The sequence below is a fragment of the Scyliorhinus canicula genome, chromosome 22 (genome assembly GCF_902713615.1).
Source record: "Scyliorhinus canicula chromosome 22, sScyCan1.1, whole genome shotgun sequence".
NCBI lineage: Eukaryota > Metazoa > Chordata > Chondrichthyes > Carcharhiniformes > Scyliorhinidae > Scyliorhinus > Scyliorhinus canicula.
Window position 1 is genome coordinate 12,909,095 of NC_052167.1, and position 21,496 is coordinate 12,930,590.

A 21,496-nucleotide genomic window follows, 5' to 3' on the forward strand; every position below is an offset into this window, starting at 1 on the left:
CTCCTTCTCCAGTGGGAAAAACCATTTCCTTCTGAACAACAACAACAGCAAGAGGAGGAGAATAGTTAGAAATCCACCTGTGATATTCGGTGTGTGTGTGACTGGAATCCCTCCCGACGATGAAGGGAAGAGGCGAGAGCAGCGGCACTAGGATCACATTTGACAAGAGAGGAAAAGAAAGAAGATCCAGCCACTGCTGTCTATAAATATATTATTTTCCCTCTCTCTGGAAAGCAGTCTTTCCCCCCCCCCCCCCCCCCTCCCCTCCTCCAGGATTATAAAGCTGACTGAAGGGAATTTGCTGCGGGGATTATTAATTTATCCGTGCGTCAGTTGTTGTGAGGAGAGTGAGGGTGTTTTTTGAGGAGCAGCTCCTCTCTCTCTCTCTCTCTGACAGACATTCAGCTGCCGGTTGCCATGGCGGCTCCGGGCCTGGCGGAGGGCGGCCTCCTCCTCCTCCCCCGCCGCCGCCTCTCTCGCTGCCCCCGCTGCTGAACCATGGCCCGGGGCAACGCCTCCTCCTCCTCCATCACCACCTCCACCCGCCAACTCTCGGCGGCCCTGCTGAAGATGGATCCTGTCATCATCCCCATCGACGCCGAGGCGATCTGCGACAACAACGACCAGCGCATGTGGTGGGCCTTCCTGGCCTCCTCCATGGTCACCTTCTTCGGCGGCCTCTTCATCATCCTCGTGTGGAGGACCGTCCACTACCTGTGGGCAGTCTGCTGCCACTGCGGCCTCAAGAGAAAGGTAAAGGGTTGGGGTGGGGGAGGTAGGGTAACTCCACTCACTCTCTGCCTCTTTACACTCTCCCTCTTTACACTCATTCCTTCCTTACTCAGTCACTCACTCCTTACTCACTCACTCACTCACTCCTTACTCACTCCCTCCCTCCTTACGAACGAACTCCCTCCTTACTCACTCTCTCCTTACTCACACACTCCCTCCTTACTCACACTCTCTCCTTACTCACTCACTCCCTCCATACTCAATCCCTCCATACTCACTCACTCCATACTCACTCACTCCCTCCTTACTCACTCACTCCCTCCTTCGCACTCACTCCCTCCTTCTTTGCACTCACTCCCTCCTTCTTCGCACTCACTCACTCCCTCCTTCTTTGCACTCACTCACTCCCTCCTTCTTCGCACTCACTCACTCCCTCCTTCTTTGCACTCACTCTCTCCCTCCCTCCCTCCTCCTTTGCACTCTCTCTCCCTCCCTCCCTCCTTCTTTGCACTCACTCTCTCCCTCCCTCCCTCCTCTTTGCACTCACTCTCTCTCTCCCTCCTTCTTTGCACTCACTCTCTCTCTTCCTCCTTCTTTCCACTCACACTCTCTCTTCCTCCTTCTTTCCACTCACTCTCTCTCTCCCTCCTTCTTTGCACTCACTCTCTCTCTCCCTCCTTCCTCGCACTCACTCTCTCTCTCCCTCCTTCCTCGCACTCCATAATATCAATCTCATTTTAAACTCTGCACTAAATTAACCGTTTTTAAAATTCAGCTGGGGAGTCTTCCCTGTGTGTATTCCTCTCTCTCTCTCTCTGCATTGAACAGGTTGTTTTATTCCTCTTTCCCATCTAGTTTCTGAGGGAGAAATAGACATGGAAAAATTGCTTCTGCTATCCACTAGGAGTCGTGAATAAAACCAACATTGGTGCTTATTTTGGAGGTTGACTTCCCCCGCACAAGATTTTAATGTTGTTAAATTACTGCATATGCATTTTTAAAATAAATTATTGTGTCAATTTAAAAATTTGCGAAATGATCACAGATTCATATGCCAACCTATATGGTTTGGATTTGGATTTTACTAAGATTCCACTGGTGCTGAAATAATCCACTTGTGGGCCTTGTACCGAGGATTGGCAGGACTTGATCAATGCATTGATAGTCGTTTAATGTCTGGGGTTCATTTGGTGAATAGATTTAAGGGAGAAAGCTTCAATTTGGATGCTCAAACATTGTTTGTCCTTCTTTTTCCTACTCTGAAGAGAGAAGCCACAGATGCTCATTGGAAGGTCTCCGAGGTGATCGGTGTCAACCTCCAAACATAGAATTCCCTTGTAGAACCCCGAACCCTTTCAATTGCAATGCTAAGCCTCCATTTCTTTCTCTGGGTGAATATGGTCCTATTCCCACTCGCTTGAGAATATGATGGCAGCCAGCCATGAAGTGATATAAAATGAGATTTGTGCATTGCAGCTTTGGTGCTTCAGCTGCAGGTGACAAGCTTGCTGGGTTTAATTACAGGAGGGTCGCTCTCCTGGTGTGCAAAACCTTTCATGTGATAAGCATGCTGTTGTGAGTGTGCATTTTTTCCTGCACCATTTGAGCTAAATTTAATTCTTTCTTGATTATGGCACCCCAAAGAAAATAACAATTAATTTGTAGTATTTTGTGCAGGTGTAAAGCTTTTGCGAGCAGTCATTGCAATTTTAATATAAACCCGTTTTGCTTTCACCAGAAACAGTCAAAACTTGACCTCTGCCATGTAGAGAGTATCTTTGTCCAGTTTTTTTTAATAAAGTATAAACTGCATTTCTAAGTCTTACCTGGAGTAGCCAGTACCGGGTAGAATGAAGAATAAGAGGACGGTGAGCTCATTGAGTTGGTCTCTGAGCCCCTCACTGCTTGGCACAGATAGGGAATGGAGTGGAGCAGGTCTACGTGTAATTCAAAACTGCCCAAACAAAAGCAAAATACTGCAGATGCTGGGAATCTGAAATAAAAACGGGAAGTACTCAGCAGGTCAGATAGCATCTCTGGAGAGAGAAACGTTTCCGGTCAATGATCTTCCATCAAAACTGCCCAGCCAGAAGATTGGGAGAGTTCCTCCTGGTGTTACAATTTAAAAATTATAAGTGTGCATTGAAATACAACACCAAGTTAGCATCTCCACATTTGCAAGGTACCATTAGAAGACTAACCTTTCAGCCCATTAAAAGTAGACTAGCGAAAAATATATTTGAAAAGGATACTAAATGGAGTCTCACCCTGCAAAGAGAGATGTAGTGGGAATACTTTGATCACTAAAGTAACCGACCCTGGACTGTGTGACAGTCAAAGTACAGTTAGTGTTTAGGCTGCGGGAATAGATTTTGCACTTGTTTACTCCTGCTGTTTATGTTTATATCCTTCTAACCTCATTGTATGTAACACTTTTAAAAACAAACAAATGTATGGCATTGCAATAGCCTCATTGTTTTGAAAGTGCAGCGCAATGTATGAAATCACAATTGCATTACGGAAACAAAACAACACATTGATCTTGAAATGAACGTGCAAAGTTAACTGTGCGAGATTGATGGTGAGGTTACTCTCAATAGTAGGTTGTGGGTTTGAGCCCCCCTCCCAAGACCTGAGTTTGTTCTCCACTGATGTTTTAGTGTTGTGGTGGAGCTGAACATCAGAGGCACTTTGTTTTTGAAATGCTAAAGTGAAACCCTGGCTGACTGCTCCCTTGGTTATGGGTGATATTAACTATTGGTATTTGAGGAAGAACCAGGAATTCTCAAACTTTGGAGATGCAACTAAAACTATTACTGTAACTGGTTCATATGTGCCAATTTTGGTTATTGTGTTTGTCTACATATGAAATGAAAATCGCTGATGGTCACAAGTAGGCTTCAAATGAAGTTACTGTGAAAAGCACCTAGTTGCCACATTCCAGCGCCTGTTTGGGGAGGCTGGTACGGGAATTGAACCGTGCTGCTGGCCTGCCTTGGTCTGCTTTCAAAGTCAGCAAGTTAGCCCTATGCTAAACCAGCCCCTTATCAGCATATCAGCAGGCATTGCCTTTTCCAGTGAGTTCAGAGCTGTTATCAAATACAAACCGTTAAGGGCGGCACGGCAGCACTGTGGTTAGCACTGTTGCTTAACAGTGGCAGGGAACCGGCTTCGGTCACTGTCTGTGCGTTCTCCCCGTATCTGCGTGGGTTTCCTCCGGGAGTTCCGGTTTCCTCCCACTGTCCAAAGATGTGTGGGTTAGGTGGATTGGCCATGCTAAATTGCCCTGTAGTGTCCAAAGGTTATGTCGGGTTGCTGGGTTACAGGGATAGGGTAGAGGTGTGGACTTGGGTATGGTTCCCTTTCAGGGGCCGGTGAAAACTCGATGGGTCAAATGGCCTTCTTCTGCACTGTAAATTCCGTGATTCTCAGGCTCAGGCTCCTGCAATTTTTTCTGGAGTTGATCAATAAGCATAACTAAATTTATGGGTTAATTACTTATCAGCTTAATATCTGATTTAAATTTGATGCATTGTTTGTTGGTGGAGGGAGTTATCAAAGCGAACTACCTATCCATGTTCCTGGCCAGGAAATGGACGTAGCTTGAAAAGATTATTTTCTGTTCTTAAAGATTGGATTTGCTGCTGCTGTGAAAGTTTTTTAAAAAAGTGATGTGATATGAGCTTTGTTGGTGAGGTGAACTTTTGTTCCCCATCCCTAATTGCCATGGAACTATATGGCTAGACGCACCCTTTCAGAGTTAACCACATTGCTGTGGATCTGGAGGCACATGAAGACCAGCCCAAGGAAGGGTGGCAGATTTCCTTCCCCAAAGGACGAGTGAACCAGATCTTTTTTTTTGCGTCAATCAATAGTGGTTTCATGGTGATCGTTATTGAAACTAGCTTCTTTCAATTCCAGATTTATTAATGAATTCAAATTCCACCAGCTGTCATGGTGGGACTTGATGTCCCCAGAACATTAGCCTGGGCCTCTGGATTACTAGTCCAGTGACATTACCACCACCGCCACTTTCTTCCCCCCCCTTCCACATTAGTTACCAGTATCACCATTAAACCATTTATGTAAATCTATCTCTGGTTAGATGGGGATAAAGCCCTCGTTCCACCACCCCAATAATATGCTTAACTCACATTCTTTAACTCCTTGTAACATTTCCATTTGTCTCTAGTCATTATTTAGTTCTGCCTGCATGGACTTTTGTGCCATGGGGCTTGACCATTGGGGAGTTGCGTTGTGACTCTTCAAGTTCACCTTACTTTGATGCTCTACAGCCATTAGGAAGAAGACATCAGTTTTAAAATAGTCTTGCAAACCACACCAGATCTTAGAGGTGAAAAGATGGTGTGTTAATCTTACACCTCCATGTCATTCTTCACCATTTCTTTTGGCCAAGATTTTGATTACCCTTCTAATTTCCGCCTTTTTTGACTGACTGTATTCCGTTTTGTCTGATTACAACTGTGAATCGCCTTGAGGTATTATAGTATGTAGAATTATTTTATTTTTTGTAACCACTGCTCTAGCCAAGCTCCCAGCTGCAAATAAATATTTAAAAGAAAGATTTGTTTGTTCATTTATTTATTTGTGAATCCACTGCGAAAAGTTAAACATTGAATATTGTTCCGGTGATAAAACCCAGGACAAGTTTTTTTAAGGTTTCATGATATGGACTTGCCAAATCTGGACAGTTTGAGTTAACATGTCAGAGTGGCTCTATATGATCTTCACAATGATTTGTATCGATAAACAAAACCAGCATCAACATAAGGATGTGTAAGTGTGCTTTTTGTTTTGGTCAGGTTATGCAAGGCTGTAAGTCACGGAAATAAGAGCATGGAATCCGATAAGCTGTCGCTGTAATTCACTCTCTTACTCTTATGCCAGCGGGACAAGAGTGCACTTCAAAAGGGGGTGGCGCAGTGGTTAGCATTGCTGCCTCACGGCACCGAGGACCCGGGTTCGATCCCAGACCCGGGTCACTGTCCGTGTGGAGTTTGCCCATTCTTCCCGTGTATGCGTGGTTCTCACCCCCAGAACTCAAAAAGAAGTGCAGGGTAGATGAATTGGCCATGCTTAATTGGAGAAAAAAGTATTTGGTGCTCTAAATTTATATATTTTTCAAAAAGTGCACTTCAAATATTCTTTATCTCGACCATTTAAGACTGATTTAAATATTTTTATAATTTCTATGATTGCAAAATGTATCTATGAATAATTCATTATGCAGTCTATTGATGGTTCAGTGAGTAAACACAGGGCCCAGGGGAATGCTGAGACATTCGGAATAAGATCTGCTCTAGATTCTGTCTGCTTTACGCTGTGAAGTTGTTTTAAGCCAGGACGACAGTGGGCTGCTGTGTTACTTGTGTGGGGGCACGATCAGGCCCCCGCTGTGTTGCCCTCCTTAGAAGTTATTACTCAGCTACACTTGCATCTAGATTTTCCTCTTTGTGCCCATTTCCTGGTCGCAGTGCAGCAAGTGGAGGGCATCAAATTGAAATGCATCACATCGCCTCTGTCATGTTCGAAACTGCTAACACCTGTATGCAGCAGCCAGTTAGTTTTGCTCAGTGATGTGCTACCAGGAAACAATGGGTGGTGTAAATATTAATGAAGGCTTTCACCTGCTTTATTAATATTCTCCAGCAGATTCAGTTGCTATGATTGACCCTTTAAGCTGATGCAGTCATCGTGATGCTCGCCTCACTGCTGAGCTCCTGAGCACAATTAGTAATACTGCTGGAAATTAACGTGAGTGGGCTTGACCAAGGGAAATTCAGCAGGGGACCAGCCCTGACCAACCTTCCACACTTAAAGCTGCCAACCACAGTGGTGAAGGAAGTCCTGGTCTTGTTCTGCAGGCTCACAGGTTGGAGCAAGGCATCAGATGAATGTTGCCACGTATTTTGGAATTAATCCATACCTTGAGGGGGAAACGCTCTCGAGGTGCCAGTAAGATGATCTAGCCCTGGCCCATTACATTTTATATTTTGTGCCAAGTTATGGAACAATTATTTTAATTGATTATGCCAATAAAACTTGCATCTTTAAACAAGGCCCTTTTGAAAGTGAATTTCCTTGAGCAGCAAGACACCAAATATGTATTATGAAGATCATGGGTAATAAGGATTATTCTGAAGTTGAAAACCAAGAGTGACTCAGTTGCCCTTATGTTTCATACCTTTGCTTTGTTGCCTGTACTTATATTTCTGGTTCCTTTGTGGATTTTTAAAAATGGTGCTCAGTGCCCAAGAGTAGTACTACTGCTCTGTGCTGCTTCACACAGGACTGAAAGAGCAGGTTGCATGACTGTGTTCATGTATTTGATAGCATTGTCATTTGGGTCATTCTGACAGCATTCTGTGTTCTAATTTATTGTTCTGAATATCAAAGAATGGCTACTTCAAGATGAATGCAAAAAAAGAAATTGTCTCCCCCCACACGCATACTAATTTTAACAGATTGTATTGTTTGATTTGTTCACTGTCTAAGAAGCAGAGTTCACTTTGAATCGATAGCAGCTTAGTCATCAACACAGTAAAGATACCATAATGTGCTTGTACCTTTTTTTGTGAAGACCCATAAATCAAGGACACGGGTTACACTGGAAGTCGTCGACAGCCTCTGCTAGCATGTACAATCCTAGTAATAAACAGTTTGGGCGGAAATCTCCACCTCGCGCTGTGCCGGTATAGGAGTTCCTGCTGAGTTAGGACTCCAGCATCTGGGAGAAAATGGGATCGGCCGCTGATCTGTTTCTGATGCCCTGGCCGACAGCTGGTGAATGGATTGAGGTTCGTGCCCTGCGCCAGCAGAAGGATGCAAAGAGGTCTTTCTATTTGTATTCAGTTAGGGACCAGGCACCTGGGCCTGGGTGATTCTCCAGTCCTCTGGGCTGGGAGTCAATTGGGTGAGAATTGCTACAGGTATGGACCAGGGAGACCCTGATGTGGTGAACCTCATGGTAGGTCAAGGGATAACTCATTAAGGGGGTTGCCCCAAAGTCCATCTGAGATGCGCCCCCCCCCCCCCCCCAAAAAAAAAGAGACCCATGTCTGGAATCTGGAATCAGTCCAGAAAGAGGCATGGAAAAAAGAATACGTTGTAAAACTCACCTGGGCAATACACCTGCTGGCACAGACACAGGAAGCACCATGTCCATTCCTGGAAAGAGAAGACCAGTCAGCTGTGTTTAAACTCCCTCAGATCCTTGAACTGCAAGCCATTCATTCATTCATTTCCCTTACTAGACTGTGATTGACAGCCATCCTCCATACACACAGCTGTCCGCCTTGCTTCATTCATCCATCTTCAAGGTTGAGTAACTCTGAAGTCCTCTAACCACAATGTTTATAAGCATTACCCACTTCAAACAGATGCTGTCAATTTCCTGCTGACCACTTCAAAATCCCTTCTGAAGGGAGGCAATTGGAAAGCACTTAATTCTGTTTGAATTGGGGGGAAACTTGTCAATCAAAGGTGATGGTTCTAAACATTGCAATTAGAGTACTTCAAAGTTACTCCCAGTTATCCCCCTAATGGGAAGGGAGGGGAGGGGGCGGGGGGCAGGAAATCCGGGGGTGGGCTGAATAGTGATGCAGGGAGTGGGAGGGGGCTGAATTGGCCAATGTGTGGGGCGGGGTGAAGGAGAGAGAAAGAGTGGCCAGTTCACAGGACCTGGCTAGCGGCCCACTAACTGGATTCCCTAGTGAATCCTTCTCAATCATCACCAAGTAGAAATTTGCTTAGCTAAGAATTGGGAATCATTTCCTGAGGGCAAATTGCATGCAATTCTGCTCCAGCAAGAGACCATGGTCTCCCAAATGGTACTCGGGTTTCTGAGTCACAAGGTTTTTTTATCCAAATCCAATTTCAACCATGCTGAGTTTCTGTAAGGTTGCATGAGTATTTCCAGCACAGTTCAACCAAACCAACTGGAAAAAATGGAATTTAAAGTGCAAAACATGTCCAGCACAGATGAGGTTTCCACGATATTTTTGCACTGTTTTATAAAACATCACACTGGAAGCTGGCCATGTGCTCTTTATCGAATTAATAACCAATGTTCGTTTCCACAAATTCTTTCCGTTAACGGTCTTCAAAAAGATTCTTAAAATTAAGCTTCTTTTTATGAACACGGGTGAATTAGTAGGCAATTTATCAAACCTTTTAGTTACGAAGAAAGTGATTTCTGTACGCGACTAGAACTAATAAAATCACTTTCTTGGCTGACAGCTGCACTGTTGGATGTTCCAGCTGTTGGTTGGGTGAGACATCAAATCAATGGGCTGGATTCTCTGCTTCGGCTGTGCACTCGCGCCCATGGATTTTCCAACGGCGTAGGGGTGCCCACAGTGCGGAAACCGCATTGTTCGGCTGCTGGGATGGAGGATTCCGCTGCCGGTGGGGTGACAACAGGTGTGGCGGGACAGAGAATCCTGCCCAATGTTTTTTGACATTGGGGATCCGAGCTCTTCCCCCTGCCACTTAAAAGAAAAAGACGGTACCAACTACCAGGGAAGTCCAAAGATGTGCAGATTAGGTGGTTTGGCCATGATAAATTGCCCTTAGTGACCAAAAGAAAAGGTTAGGAGGGGTTATTGGGTTTCAGGGATAGGGTGGAAGTGAGGGCTTAAGTGGGTCGGTGCAGACACGATGGGCCAAATGGCCTCCTTCTGCATTGTATGTTCTATGTACATTGCAATCAATGAACCCAGGCACTGATGATGGGTTTGTAGTATAGAAATCGTAGACTGCTTGAATCTCAGTCTTGCTTTTATCTTGTTATCTGATTTTAGAATTTAGAACAGTACAGCACAGAACAGGCCCTTCAGCCCTCGATGTTGTGCCGAGCAATGATCACCCCACTCAAACTCACGTATCTACCCTATACCCGTAACCCAACGGAATTGGGAATTGATGTTCCCAATGATGTTCCCAGGAAATTGATGTTGCAACAAAAGTAACTTTTCCAGTATCCATTTAAATGTAAAGTCTGTGACATCAACATAAATGCGATAGTGCTGATCATGCTCATTGAGTGTAATGTCTCAGTGTCTGTATGAGTGCTTTTATCGAAATTCTCCATAATTGTTTGAAACTCTGCTACAGCTCCAATACAAGTACTACGTCGTGTTTATTTTTTGTACTGTTTGACTATGGTGCATTGTTCTTTGGTAGCACAGTCAATCGACCCATGCTCAAGATTTTGGACTACATGCAACAATTCAGATGTGCATGGGGTCAGGGGGAAGATGGCTATGTGTGACTCTTGGTGTGGTGATTTTGGCTCTCGTGGTTTCTGCATCGCCCCCTCAGTAAATCTATCAGCTCTTGTTCATTTTCACCCAAGGCAGCAATCCTGATCGACACCATGACTCAAATAGCACGTGCTGTTAATGGATATGTTTATTTCATTAACAGATAACATTTTTAAAGTTTTGTGTAACTAACCTAATAGTTTTATTTCGATAGACTAGGAAGAACCAGTTGGAAATAGATGCAAAATTGAAGTGGGTGAAAGGGATTTTGTTTTTGTTTTCAAAACTAAACAGTAACATTTTGTTTGTTTTCGTCTTTTGAATGTTAAACTTGTGTTTCAATTGGAAAACATAGGATAGAAAGGGAACTTTGCTAGTCTTGGGAGTGCCTGTTTTATATTGATTGAAAATGTGCCTGTGCTGGTCAAGCCTCTGATATGTAGTTCTGTGAGTGTTCTGACTGCAGTCATTCAGTTATTGCAATTTCCCAGCAGGTTTTCATTAAATCCATTCCACTGCAACCTTAATGCTAAATGACAACCCTATTGAACTTTCCACCCCAAGTGCCTAACTGGCATTCCCTGGCTCACGCCTCCCTTCTCCTCTGCCCACTTACCCACCCGCCCTGGTTTATTCGCAGTTGGTTGATGAGTGTCTGACCTGCTGTAAGCATCCCACTCCTTGCCAGTATGCCCTCACTGACCATTTGAGTGTTGAAAGCAAGAACACGTGGAGAAAGATACAAAAAACACAATCATAAACTAATGTAAATATCGCCCTTTACCTCAAGCAGGCTGGAATGCCAAGAGAAGGAAATTATGTTTCCTTTCAGATTCAATCTGGAGTTCTGCATTCAGTTCTGCGCACTTCACATCAGAAAAACATACTGGCTTTGGGTAGAATGATACCAGAACTTAAAGGTTACGTCATTAGTGCAGATATCATAAACTTGGGTTGTATTCCTTGGGAGTACAAAAGATTGATTTGCCATATAATAGAGCTGTTTAAAATAGAAAAGCAATTCAATAGGATAAAGATGTTAAACTCCAGAAACCATTTAGTTAAGGATGATACTGGAGCCAATCTTTACTTTGCATTTATTGACAGTGAAATATTAAAAGCATATACCTGCTAACTCAACACCCACCGTTTTCAGGAAATGTCTTTGGTCATTTGAATTAATACCCTCCACCTGCATGCAATTAAACACAATTCATAATTAATAGACTTTTTCTGGTCATGGAATCCTGAAACACCAAGTATAATAAAATAGAGCTAGGTTGTTCAGGCATGAAATGGAGAAGCACCTTTTCACATAGTGGTTAGAAACCTGGAACTTAGTTGTTCCAATAGAATTGGGACACTGGGGGTTAATTGAAGCTTTCAGGATTGCTAAATTTGTGTATCAAGGAATTTGGAACAAAGATGATCAGTGGGGTTGAGGTACTGATCAATCTTTTGTGGATCAAAATGGAAATTAGGAACACCCAGTGCCAGTCAGGTCTGTGAATTTTCAGTAGCTTCAGTCAATTGTCCACTCCTTGGAGGCTTGAAGTTAGTTGGTACTAATGAACTGCACTTGGCTTCTCAAGTTCAAAAGATGTCACGATGTTTTTCAGCATTGGTGATCAATATGTTAGTTTCTTTGACAGCAGGTGCATAATTTGTAATTATTTTCTAATTTGTATTATCAGCAATGCCATGCTCATACTTTACCTGCAAAGCTACTGCTTTCCATTAATTGCTTTCTGTGGCCATAACATAAGCTTTGAAAAGTTGTCCCCAGATAAACTGACCCAAGTTAGACCCAGGAGTAATACAGACTAAAATTTAATTGTGGCTAAACTGGGATCAAATTCCTGAATTGTTGGGGGGTTAAGCATAGTGCTCTGGATCTCACGAGCTAGAATCCATGCTGAGCTGCAAGGTGGCATGAATATTAATTTAAGAATCAGAATATTTATAAAGGCTGTCTCTAGTGGATGATGTGGCTAGAGTAGAGACCATTATATAGGAAATAGATCCAGTTAGTGAGACGAGTAGGTTTGCTTTCTGTACGACTATTCCATGCTTTTCAGAGACCAGTGTGTGTCCATCTCCTTAGATCATCCCAGCCCCCTTACAGAAAAAGATAGCTTTTAACCCACATGAGACCTACGGGGTTGGAGAAATCAGTCTCCCTGCAAGTCTTGCAAAGTACAAGCTCTCCCACTAAGGGGACGGGGAGCCAGAGGACATTCATGATTGATTCTACAAGTTGGCCAGGTATTTAACCAACAGACCCTGCTCTGATCTGATGTATATTGTAAATATAATTGCTTCGCAATAAACAAGTTTTCTTTCACGTACTCTATTCGGACTTATCTGTGGCCTACTAAACTAACCTCTCGTTTCCCTCGTTTAGCTCTGTTGAGGGTCGGAGGAAGGACAATAGGGTTTCTCTGGAGCCTGTCTTTTGGCAACAAACCATGCAGTACGTATTAGAAGGAGCTTGGGATATAATCAAGTTTTTTCTTGGGGATGGTCATTGAGCATTGGTCAAAAAATAAGAAACAATTTGGGGGTTGAGTTTTTCGTCAGCACTTGTAGTGTTTGATCAGAAGCAAGGTGCTGTTGTTGGAGATACCTACTCTTGTAGGAAGTGTACACCGGTCACTTGATAAATGATCAATATTAGAAGAATGACCATCTCAGCTGAACCTTTGATGCACTTTCTCAGTAGCACATGATTTGAGAGTGGACCAGCAAGATTCTATTCAAAATCAAATGGCCAGGAAATGCCCTTGAGACAAATTGGGAACGAGGTTTATCATTGAGCACAAAATAGAACGAAAACATAAAATCTAGGAAGTATTCATTAGGGTACGTACTCTTAGAAAGTAAGCTCAATCTGATTCCTACATCCGTGTGTATAATACGTAAGTGGAGATAATGCTTGAACACAGTTCGTGTTTTTTATTGCTCCTAAAAGTCATCTTGAATTACCCAAAAGTGACGTTTTGAGGAGATGTTTGCAGTGTTTATTGCCTTTGTGAAAATTGACTCACAATGAATCATTCATGGCTGGTGAGCTATGGCTCTTCAGCACTCTTAAGAACTGTTAATTCCGGTTATAGTGAGACAGCTAACTGGCTAAAGTAAAAAATCTAATGTACCATCTGAATAGTGTACACAATGGGTTCGGCAGCTGCTCATCCAGTCTAATTTATCCAAGCGTTGATTTTTGAAACCGAAACCCCCAGTGATTCAGAAAGGACTTGCACACTTCAAAACATTTTTTATTTTGATCTGTATTGAATGCTTGCTGTGGAGGCAGCAGTTCTAACCACTCTGCCACCATGCCACCCAAAAAAGGGTTAGATTTTTATTTTCTGTGTCAGGATATGAGGAGCAGAAGCACTTAACTGCAAAATAATGTACAACTTAGTCTTGATTTTGTTTCCTGTGTATTTCACAGAAGTAGAGAGTACCAGCTGTTACGACACCCTGGGCTAGTGCACGGTCAATTTCAGCCCCACAGGCCCCGGAGCCCCAACACAAGTGAATTAATTTGTATATTTTCCTGAGATCCCTGACTGCTTCAGTGACTTAAGTCATCAGATTTGTAAGTAAAACACAAAAAGAACTGTTAATTTACAAATGAGAAGCGTTAAACGTGTATTGACAATAATAGAACCAATGACCTGCTAATCTAATTATTCCCCAAACCCTGTACCACCCTCCACCCAGACAATGGGGGTTAGGCTAGGATCAAAATAATGGTGATCAAACTGGGTACGAGAGATTTGAGGATCTTCACTGCTGAGTTTTGGATCTTGTCGGCAGCGAGGTGTTGAAAACCGTCAGTTGGTTTAGATCTTTTAGTATATACCTTCAGTTAGAATGTCAGGCTGTCGGAGTGGTACGGTAGCACAGTAGTTAGTATTGTTGCTTCACCGCACCAGGGACCTGGGTTCGATTCCCAACTTGAGTCACTGTCTGTGCAAAATCTGCTTGTTCTCTGTGTACATGGGTTTCCGCCGGGTGCTCTGGTTTCCTCCCAGAAGTAACGCCGTAACATGGCGACTCGTGCATTTTCTCAGTAACTTCATTGCAGTGTTAATGTAAGCTTACGTGTGACACCAATAATTATTATTGTTATTTCCTCTGGGGTGTCCCCTTCACTTTTATAGCAATCGAGGTCTTCACACTGAAGATTGCCCCCTTGGATCAATCCAATCTTGACTGGTCTCTACCAGATTAACGCTCAGCCTCATTGAGGTAAGATGGACATACCCCACATGAGAGTTTAAAGGGGGTTCCTTGAACCACTGGCCTTGCCTGCAGCTGCTGCTGGACTGAACTTTCTTGAGTCAATCTGACTGTAGAAAGAGAAAGGTATTTACTTTGCACCTTCAGACAGAGACCCATCAGATCTGAGAGATCGGGACTTGTACTCTTTAGCTTCTTGATCCAACTGAAAACTAACTTGGAAAACATGAGTCACACGGTGAAGGCCCACAGCTCAGCTGAGGAGTAAAGAGTCTCCGACTAGGTCTTGAGAGAAATCCACCCCTTCCAGGGGGAGAGGACTCAAAGCCTTTTTGAGCTCTGTCCAAAATGAAACTAAAACCTGAGAGCTAGCCTACCTTCCTTTGCAGAACGTTCTGGAAGAGCCCACACCAATCAGCCTGGGTACCACATGCAGCCCATCTGGCTTCTAAGTGTGGCTCATGAGGCATTAAAAAAAATATATATATAAATTTAGAATACTCAATTCATTTTTTGCAATTGAGAGTGGCCAATCCCTACCCTGCACATCTTCGGGTTGTGGGGGCGAAACCCATGCAAACATGGTGAGAATGTGCAAGCTCCACACGGACAGTGACCCAGGGCTGAGATCGAACCCGGGACTTCGGCGCTGTGAGACAGCAGTGCTAACCTCTGCGCCACCATGCTGCTCTTGAGGCATTTTGTTGACCGTTGCCCATTCACAGGGTTGTCACATTCTGCTGATTTCCACCTGTGTAGCTTTTTCCCTACTGGTATGACTGATGTGCAAACATATAGCAAGGATAAGTGAAGTGAGGTGCGTGCCGATTGCATAAAACTGAGAGCCGTGTGCCCCCTCTGCATCCAAGTGTAAATATTTATTTTGCTTTTACCATTTGAAGTTGGTAGTTCTATTAGTATGCAAATGATTATGCTTTTTTTATAACTCATTCTGAAGTATTTGACGTGTATTAAATGTATTTAATCTTGATTTATGGGCATGATGTGGAGATACCGGCATTGGACTGGGGTGAGCACAGTAAAAAGTCTTACAACAGCAGGTTAAAAGTCCAACAGGTTTGTTTCAAATCATTAGCTTTCGAAGCACTGCACAAACCTGTTGGACTTTAACCTGGTATTGTAAGACTTCTTACTTTATTTATGGGGTGAACGCTAGTGGACAAGCCTGATTTTAATCTTGTGGCCCGCTGAGGTGAAGGTGGCCCACTCACTAGCCTAGATTGACCATCACTGTACGAGGATCTTCTTCTGATATCCTTTCTCTGGAGGCCAGCTGTCACAAAACGGCCTGGTTAACAGCAGCTTGGAGCAAGGAAAATAGCGCTGACCATTTTTGAGTAGATATCTATGAGGAGCCATCCGTAGCTGTTTCCAGCACCTTCACTGAGATGTTCTACTTTGGGCAAGAAAAATACATTTGAGTGTTTGCGTTTGCTTTTCTTTGAACTTGTGGTTCCATGACAGAAATACTTCATTTGGATGTAAAGGACTGGATTCTCCGCCCCGCCACGCCACGCCACATTTCTGCCCCGACCCGCCGGTGGGATTTTCCGTTACATCGGCTGGTCAATGGGGTTTCCCATTGTGGGGTAGCCCCATGCCATCGGGAAACCCCCGGGTGCCGGCAAAACGGAGAATCCCACCCAAAGTATTTCGGGACGTCATGAGATTGTGAAGGATGTTGAATCCCTATTTTTAAAAAAAAAAAGTATATTTCAACCCTCCTTCATGCTTTTTGATTTGACAACTGCAACACGTTCTAGGTCGGCTTCCCATTTCTGATTCTCCATAAATTTAGGCTCATCAGTTTACACCAACACCTGTTCCCCATCATCCCTGGGTTTGTTGACCCGACCTTCGCTTGAGCAACACGTTGTTTTTCAAATTCTTATTTTCCTTTTCAAATTCTTTCATGGCTGCATCTAATTCTGGCCTCCTCTTCAACACCCCCAGTTTTAATCACTCCCTCATTGGTGGTTGTAATGTCAGCCACCAAGGACCTAAGGTCTAGAATTCCCTCACTGGACTTCTGCTCCATTTCTCTCTCCTCTCAATAAAACCTACCAAGGTTTGACCAAGCTTTTGGGCATCTACCTTAGTATCTCCTGTGGCTCAGTGTGAGAGCAGAAAAAGGTTGGCTGGTGTTGAACCTTGTGGCTTGCATTTGTGGCATTGATGATTAATGCATAGTACATTCACTTTGCATTTGGTTTAGCCAAATGCTACTTAGGTTAATAAGAAAGCATGTAATTCCAGTTACGGAAATTGAAGACTATGGTTATCACGGTCTTAAAAATAACACTCAACCCATGCTAATTTATTGAATATACAGCCAAAATATTAATTGGAAGTTAATTTTCCCTACAATCTGAAAAATAATTCTAGGAATGTTGGAGAGCATAATTATTGTGACATGATAATTTGCACACCCATGTTGCTATTTATCTGTGTTTCAGTAAGTCCATTAATAGACTGGAGGTAGGATCTTCCATAATATATAGAAATACAGTTATGTACTGAAAATGTTGGGTGCTCGTAATCAGCTGAGTATTATCACTGAATTAAACTTGCGGTGTTACAGCTCATGGTAATCATCATTCTCCATTTTAATACCTTATTAAAAGCATGCTTTATGCCCTTTAATTATTATGTTAACCATACCTACGATCTTAAATAGGAAGAAGCCTATTAAATACCAGCTGATCATTTATAATTAAAATTTCAAGTTTTTGGGGCCTGTTGTGGTACAAAGCGCTGTTTCATGGAAAATGCCGGTACCTTGGATCATCTCATTTGTATTCCCAATACATGTTGAAGTGAGTCACCATTAATATGACTCATTGTTTAGACCCATCTCCGTTGTGCTTGTGCCAAGATTTTGTGCAAGTAGTTTCAGGCCTGATAAAAATGGCAAAATCTACGCTCTAATTTTGTAATACAAATGTTTTTATTCTCTCACACAAAATTGTTTACTGAACTCCGAATTTGAAACAAAAACTGATTTTGAAAATTGTTCTCAACAGCAGTCTCAACAATATATACTCAGCATTAGGCTGCGCTGTTTGATCGACATATACTAGATTTTCTATTTGAGGTTCAAGGAGAATGTTTCTGTTCTCTTGAATGTTTACCTTTCATTATTCATCTTCCTCGGAGGATTAAATACATTGAGAATTCATAACGGCAATATCTTGGAGATGCTCAGTGAGTCACAGCCTGTTCTTCCATTATATGATGTTCACTGTCAAAACTGGCACATGAAGATTCAAGGTCAGATTGCATTCAGAATTTTTTTACTTCATCTGATCCTTGTGTCTAATGTATCTCGCTCAGACACTCGCAAGGATCCTTCCCTCCTTCACAGCCAGGAATGTGTGAAATGGGAAGATGAGTCATTGACTTGCCCTTCAACACCCTACCAATGTTGACGGTGAAGCGTAGTCTCTCGTGGGTGTTTGTTAGTTTGTTTTATGTCTCTCTCCCCCACCCCTACTCTCTCTGTCGCCTTGCCCCGGGTGAAAAATTTTCTGATCGGCAGGCAATTGTGGGTTTCAAATAAAGCATGATAATAAATAAAAACCACTGGGACTTCAGAGCCAAAGGTTTGTTGGAGGTGCTCGACTTTGCCACCAAAACTAGGCGGCAACATTGAAAAATACTCCTGTTATGTTGGTGGCTATTCTTTTCAAACAGTGGATGACATAGCTGATCCTATGATTTCCAGTATCAGAAAATGCACTTTGAAATTGATAAGAAGGCTAGGTATACTGAATGAAGTTATTGAGAATGTGGATGTGTTGTGAAACAAAGTAGCACTTCTGTGTTTGTAGAAAATGGTAGGTGCTGTCGATATACGAAAAAGTTAAATATTGTAACCTACACTGGGAATTTTCTCAGGTCTGTTCCCACTCTTACATGGGCCATGTAAGAATGGAATCCTCCTACACTCTTACTGATTGGCTGACCAATGTGCTGTAATAAATATAGTTTGGGGACTGTCTGTCTTTCTCCTCGCACTTACTTACTATCCTGGGGACTGTCTGTCTTTCTCCTCACAATTTAACCACTCGCACTTATTTACTATCCTCCTTTGAGTTACCTGTTGTAAATATTTTTATCTGGGTAACATTTTAATTTCTGACCTTAATGTGTTTATGCATATATAAACAAGTTAGTATTTCTGTTAACGTTAACGTTGACTTCTGGCTTGAAAACACTATGTTCTTACTTGGGTTAGGAGTAAAAGTTAAAATATATGTTGCTACTTGATGATCAGTACCCTGTGTACAGCTTTGGTCCCCTTCAGGAGGGAATATGCTTGCAGTGGAAGCAGTTCCGAGAAGGTTCACCAGGCTGATTTCTGTGGTGGAGTTGCATTAGAAAGAATGGGGCCTGTGGGGTTTATAAAAATTAGGGGTTCTAAGGGGCTTGACAGGGTAGACACTGAGGATGTTTTCTCCGGTGGGAGAAATCTAGAACTAGGGGTCTCTGATTTTAAGACTGAGCTGAAGAAGAATTTATTTTTTCAATGGGTCATGTATCATTGGAATTGTCTACCCCAGAGAACAGTGGAAGCTGGGTCATTGAATGACTGACTGAATGACGCAGATTTTTGATGAGGGAGCTGGGAGCAGGCAGGTGCAGGTGAGGCCACAGTCGGATCAGCCATGCACAGTCAGATCAGCCATGATCTTATTTAATGGTAGAGCAGGCTTTCGGGGCCGAATGAGCTCCTCCTGCTCTCGTTTATGTTCTTTTGCTGTCACTTTTCTTTTTGTGCTTTGCCGCTATTAATCTCGCACTTTCTTTTTTTGTTGGTCTCAAAACAAATTTGCTCACGAGCTCCATGACACACAATCGACTGTGCCAGTATGTTGTAGTATTTGTGACATCCAGGACACACAACCTGACTGGTTCCCGTATTAACAATCGGTATGAGTGCAAACCTTGCAGCATTGAACAGATCCCATGGGAAGTTTGAATTCCATTCAATAGACCTGGTTACTAATTGATGTAGTCTCCTCTGTTTTCTTTTACTCTTGCTGATTTTTTTTCATGTGTTTTGCCAGCTCGATTTGTGTCTGCCAGTGTGACTGTCACTTTCTTCTCTGGCCAACATTGATGCTGGGCTCTTACTACATAGGACAGGAAGATCACAGTGCAAAATAAAATATCCAGCTTTCTGATGCTACAACAGTGATTTATTCAAAACACATGTGACTTTACCATCTTTTATGTACTTATTTCTGTTGAAATGTGCATTTTCAAGGTGAAGATGTCAATGGAGTCTAAGACTCTTTTGCCCCCCCCACCACTCTGCCTATTAATATGCCTAATTCTCAATCTCCGAACACATCCACTACTGTGAGGATTTCAGTAGTCCTCCCTTGTTGCCATTTTGATCACATCAATCTGTGCCACGTTTCAGCTCATTTTGAGTCATCGTCTTGTTTCTGGTAGTAGTTGCCTTGAGGCAGTCCAAACGGATTTTACATGGGAGTCTTGCTGCTCATCATGGGGAAACCTTTATTGTCCCCTTAGTCTGGATTAGGTTTGAACCCGAGTCTCTAAAGGTAGGACAACATGCTGATGAGCTGTTCAGACCTCATGTTTATATTTTAATCATGCAGTTACCAACCTGAAGTTCACCATAGTCATTTGGCCATGATTTTCTGAATAAAGAGGTAAATTCTGTCGGGGTGGGGGGAGAAAAGCAGAGATTTTTTTAATACAGGAAGATGAAAGCCACATTCATCAATAAATGTTTTCAGCAGTGGAGATTATTTATGGAGATTAAATGACACTATTGGAGTAACTACAATTCACCCCGCGTGATATCAAGAAAAGACTGAAGGCACTGGATACTGCAAAGGCTTACCATGCCCCTGGCTAAACTGTTCAGCACAGCTACAACATGGGCATCTACTCAGCAAAATGGAAAATTGCCCATGTATGTCCTGTACACAAACCAGGACTAATCCAACCTGGCCAATAACCGCCCTATCCATCTACTCTGTCACCAATAAAGTGGTGGAAGGAGTTATCAACTGCGCTATCAAGTGGCACCTGGTTAGCAGTAACCTGCTCACTGATGCTCAGACACACAAGACAAACATACGGTGGGGGGAGGGAAAGGATTAAAATGGTATGAGAAATCTGAGGGTCTTCACTGCTGATGTTGAGGTCCTTGTAGGCGGTGATCTCTTCAGAATGGAAGGTGTTGTAAACCATTGGTGAGTTCAGATCTTTTAAGGACTACACTCTACCAACTGCTTGCCTGGTCTCTGTGCAGAGATTGTGGCTGTACCATGAAGAGTTCTCAGACTGGGCTTTTCCCAGCCACAGACAGAGGACTGAACTGTAGACCTGTGGGACAACCTTCTTGCAGTCTTTCAAACCAGTAGTTCTCTTCACAGATCTGGTACTGGCTGCAGTCTTTTAAAAGGAGTGCCTTCCACAGTCTAGCTGGGAGCCTCTTAATTCACCTGGCAGAGAGAAAGCTGAGAGAGAGTGCCCTAAAGCTGCTTCATGCTTGGATCTTTCACAGAACTGAATGGGGTTTGTTCCAGAAGTTTTTGAAAAGCTCCGCCAATCCCAAATTCGAATTGGTCCAAGGCCCAGATTTCAAATGAGCTGATTGGTTGCTTGCTGAGCCCATTAGAATGACTTCACAGGCTGTTCTAGAGTGTGCTGAATAAGAGGGGATCTGCCGGATCAGTCCGCACAGCAGCTTGCAGCGGGGGTTTCGGTTCAAAACCAAAAGTCAGTGATTTTAAAACCAAAAGTCGGTGATTTTAAAACCAGCCAGCAGGACGGGCATTAAATGAGCAACACTAAACAAACCAGGATTTTAGTGATTTCCTTTGTTGTTTAGTCTTTATTTAACCATACATCTGAAAAGTGAATAGGAATCAGTCGGGGACTTTTACCAGCACATTCTATAAGTTAACTCTCATTGTTTTTGAGTGTTAATTAACATTTTTTTTTCTTGGTCAGCAATGCTGCTGGGTTTGACCAAATGGATGGGTTAATTGACAGATAAATCAGCTCAACGACATGTCTCTCAAACCGTAAGCACACCAGCTTCAAGAAAAAGTGAGCAACATTCTATTTAAGATCATTTGTGGTGTTGTAGAACTAAAGGCACAAATTAAAGAAATAGTGGCTTCATGTATCTTTTGTTCACTTGATTGTAGTCATTTCAACAT

At 42.9% G+C, this 21,496-nt stretch overlaps 1 protein-coding gene across 25 annotated transcripts in view; it reads left to right on the forward strand.

Annotated features, from left to right (window-relative positions):
• Positions 1–272: 272 nt before the first annotated feature.
• Positions 273–21,496, forward strand: part of kcnma1a (potassium large conductance calcium-activated channel, subfamily M, alpha member 1a) — an 838,366-nt gene continuing 817,142 nt past the window's right edge. For 7 of the 25 annotated variants that reach the window (XM_038783301.1, XM_038783303.1, XM_038783302.1 and 4 more), the window contains exon 1: positions 274–753. In XM_038783301.1, coding sequence (XP_038639229.1) covers positions 499–753 — 255 coding nt within the window. In that variant the 5' untranslated portion in view covers positions 274–498. Of the gene's footprint in view, positions 754–21,496 lie in introns of all 25 variants that reach the window. The other 18 variants (XM_038783288.1, XM_038783287.1, XM_038783293.1 and 15 more) reach the window with 4 other exon arrangements.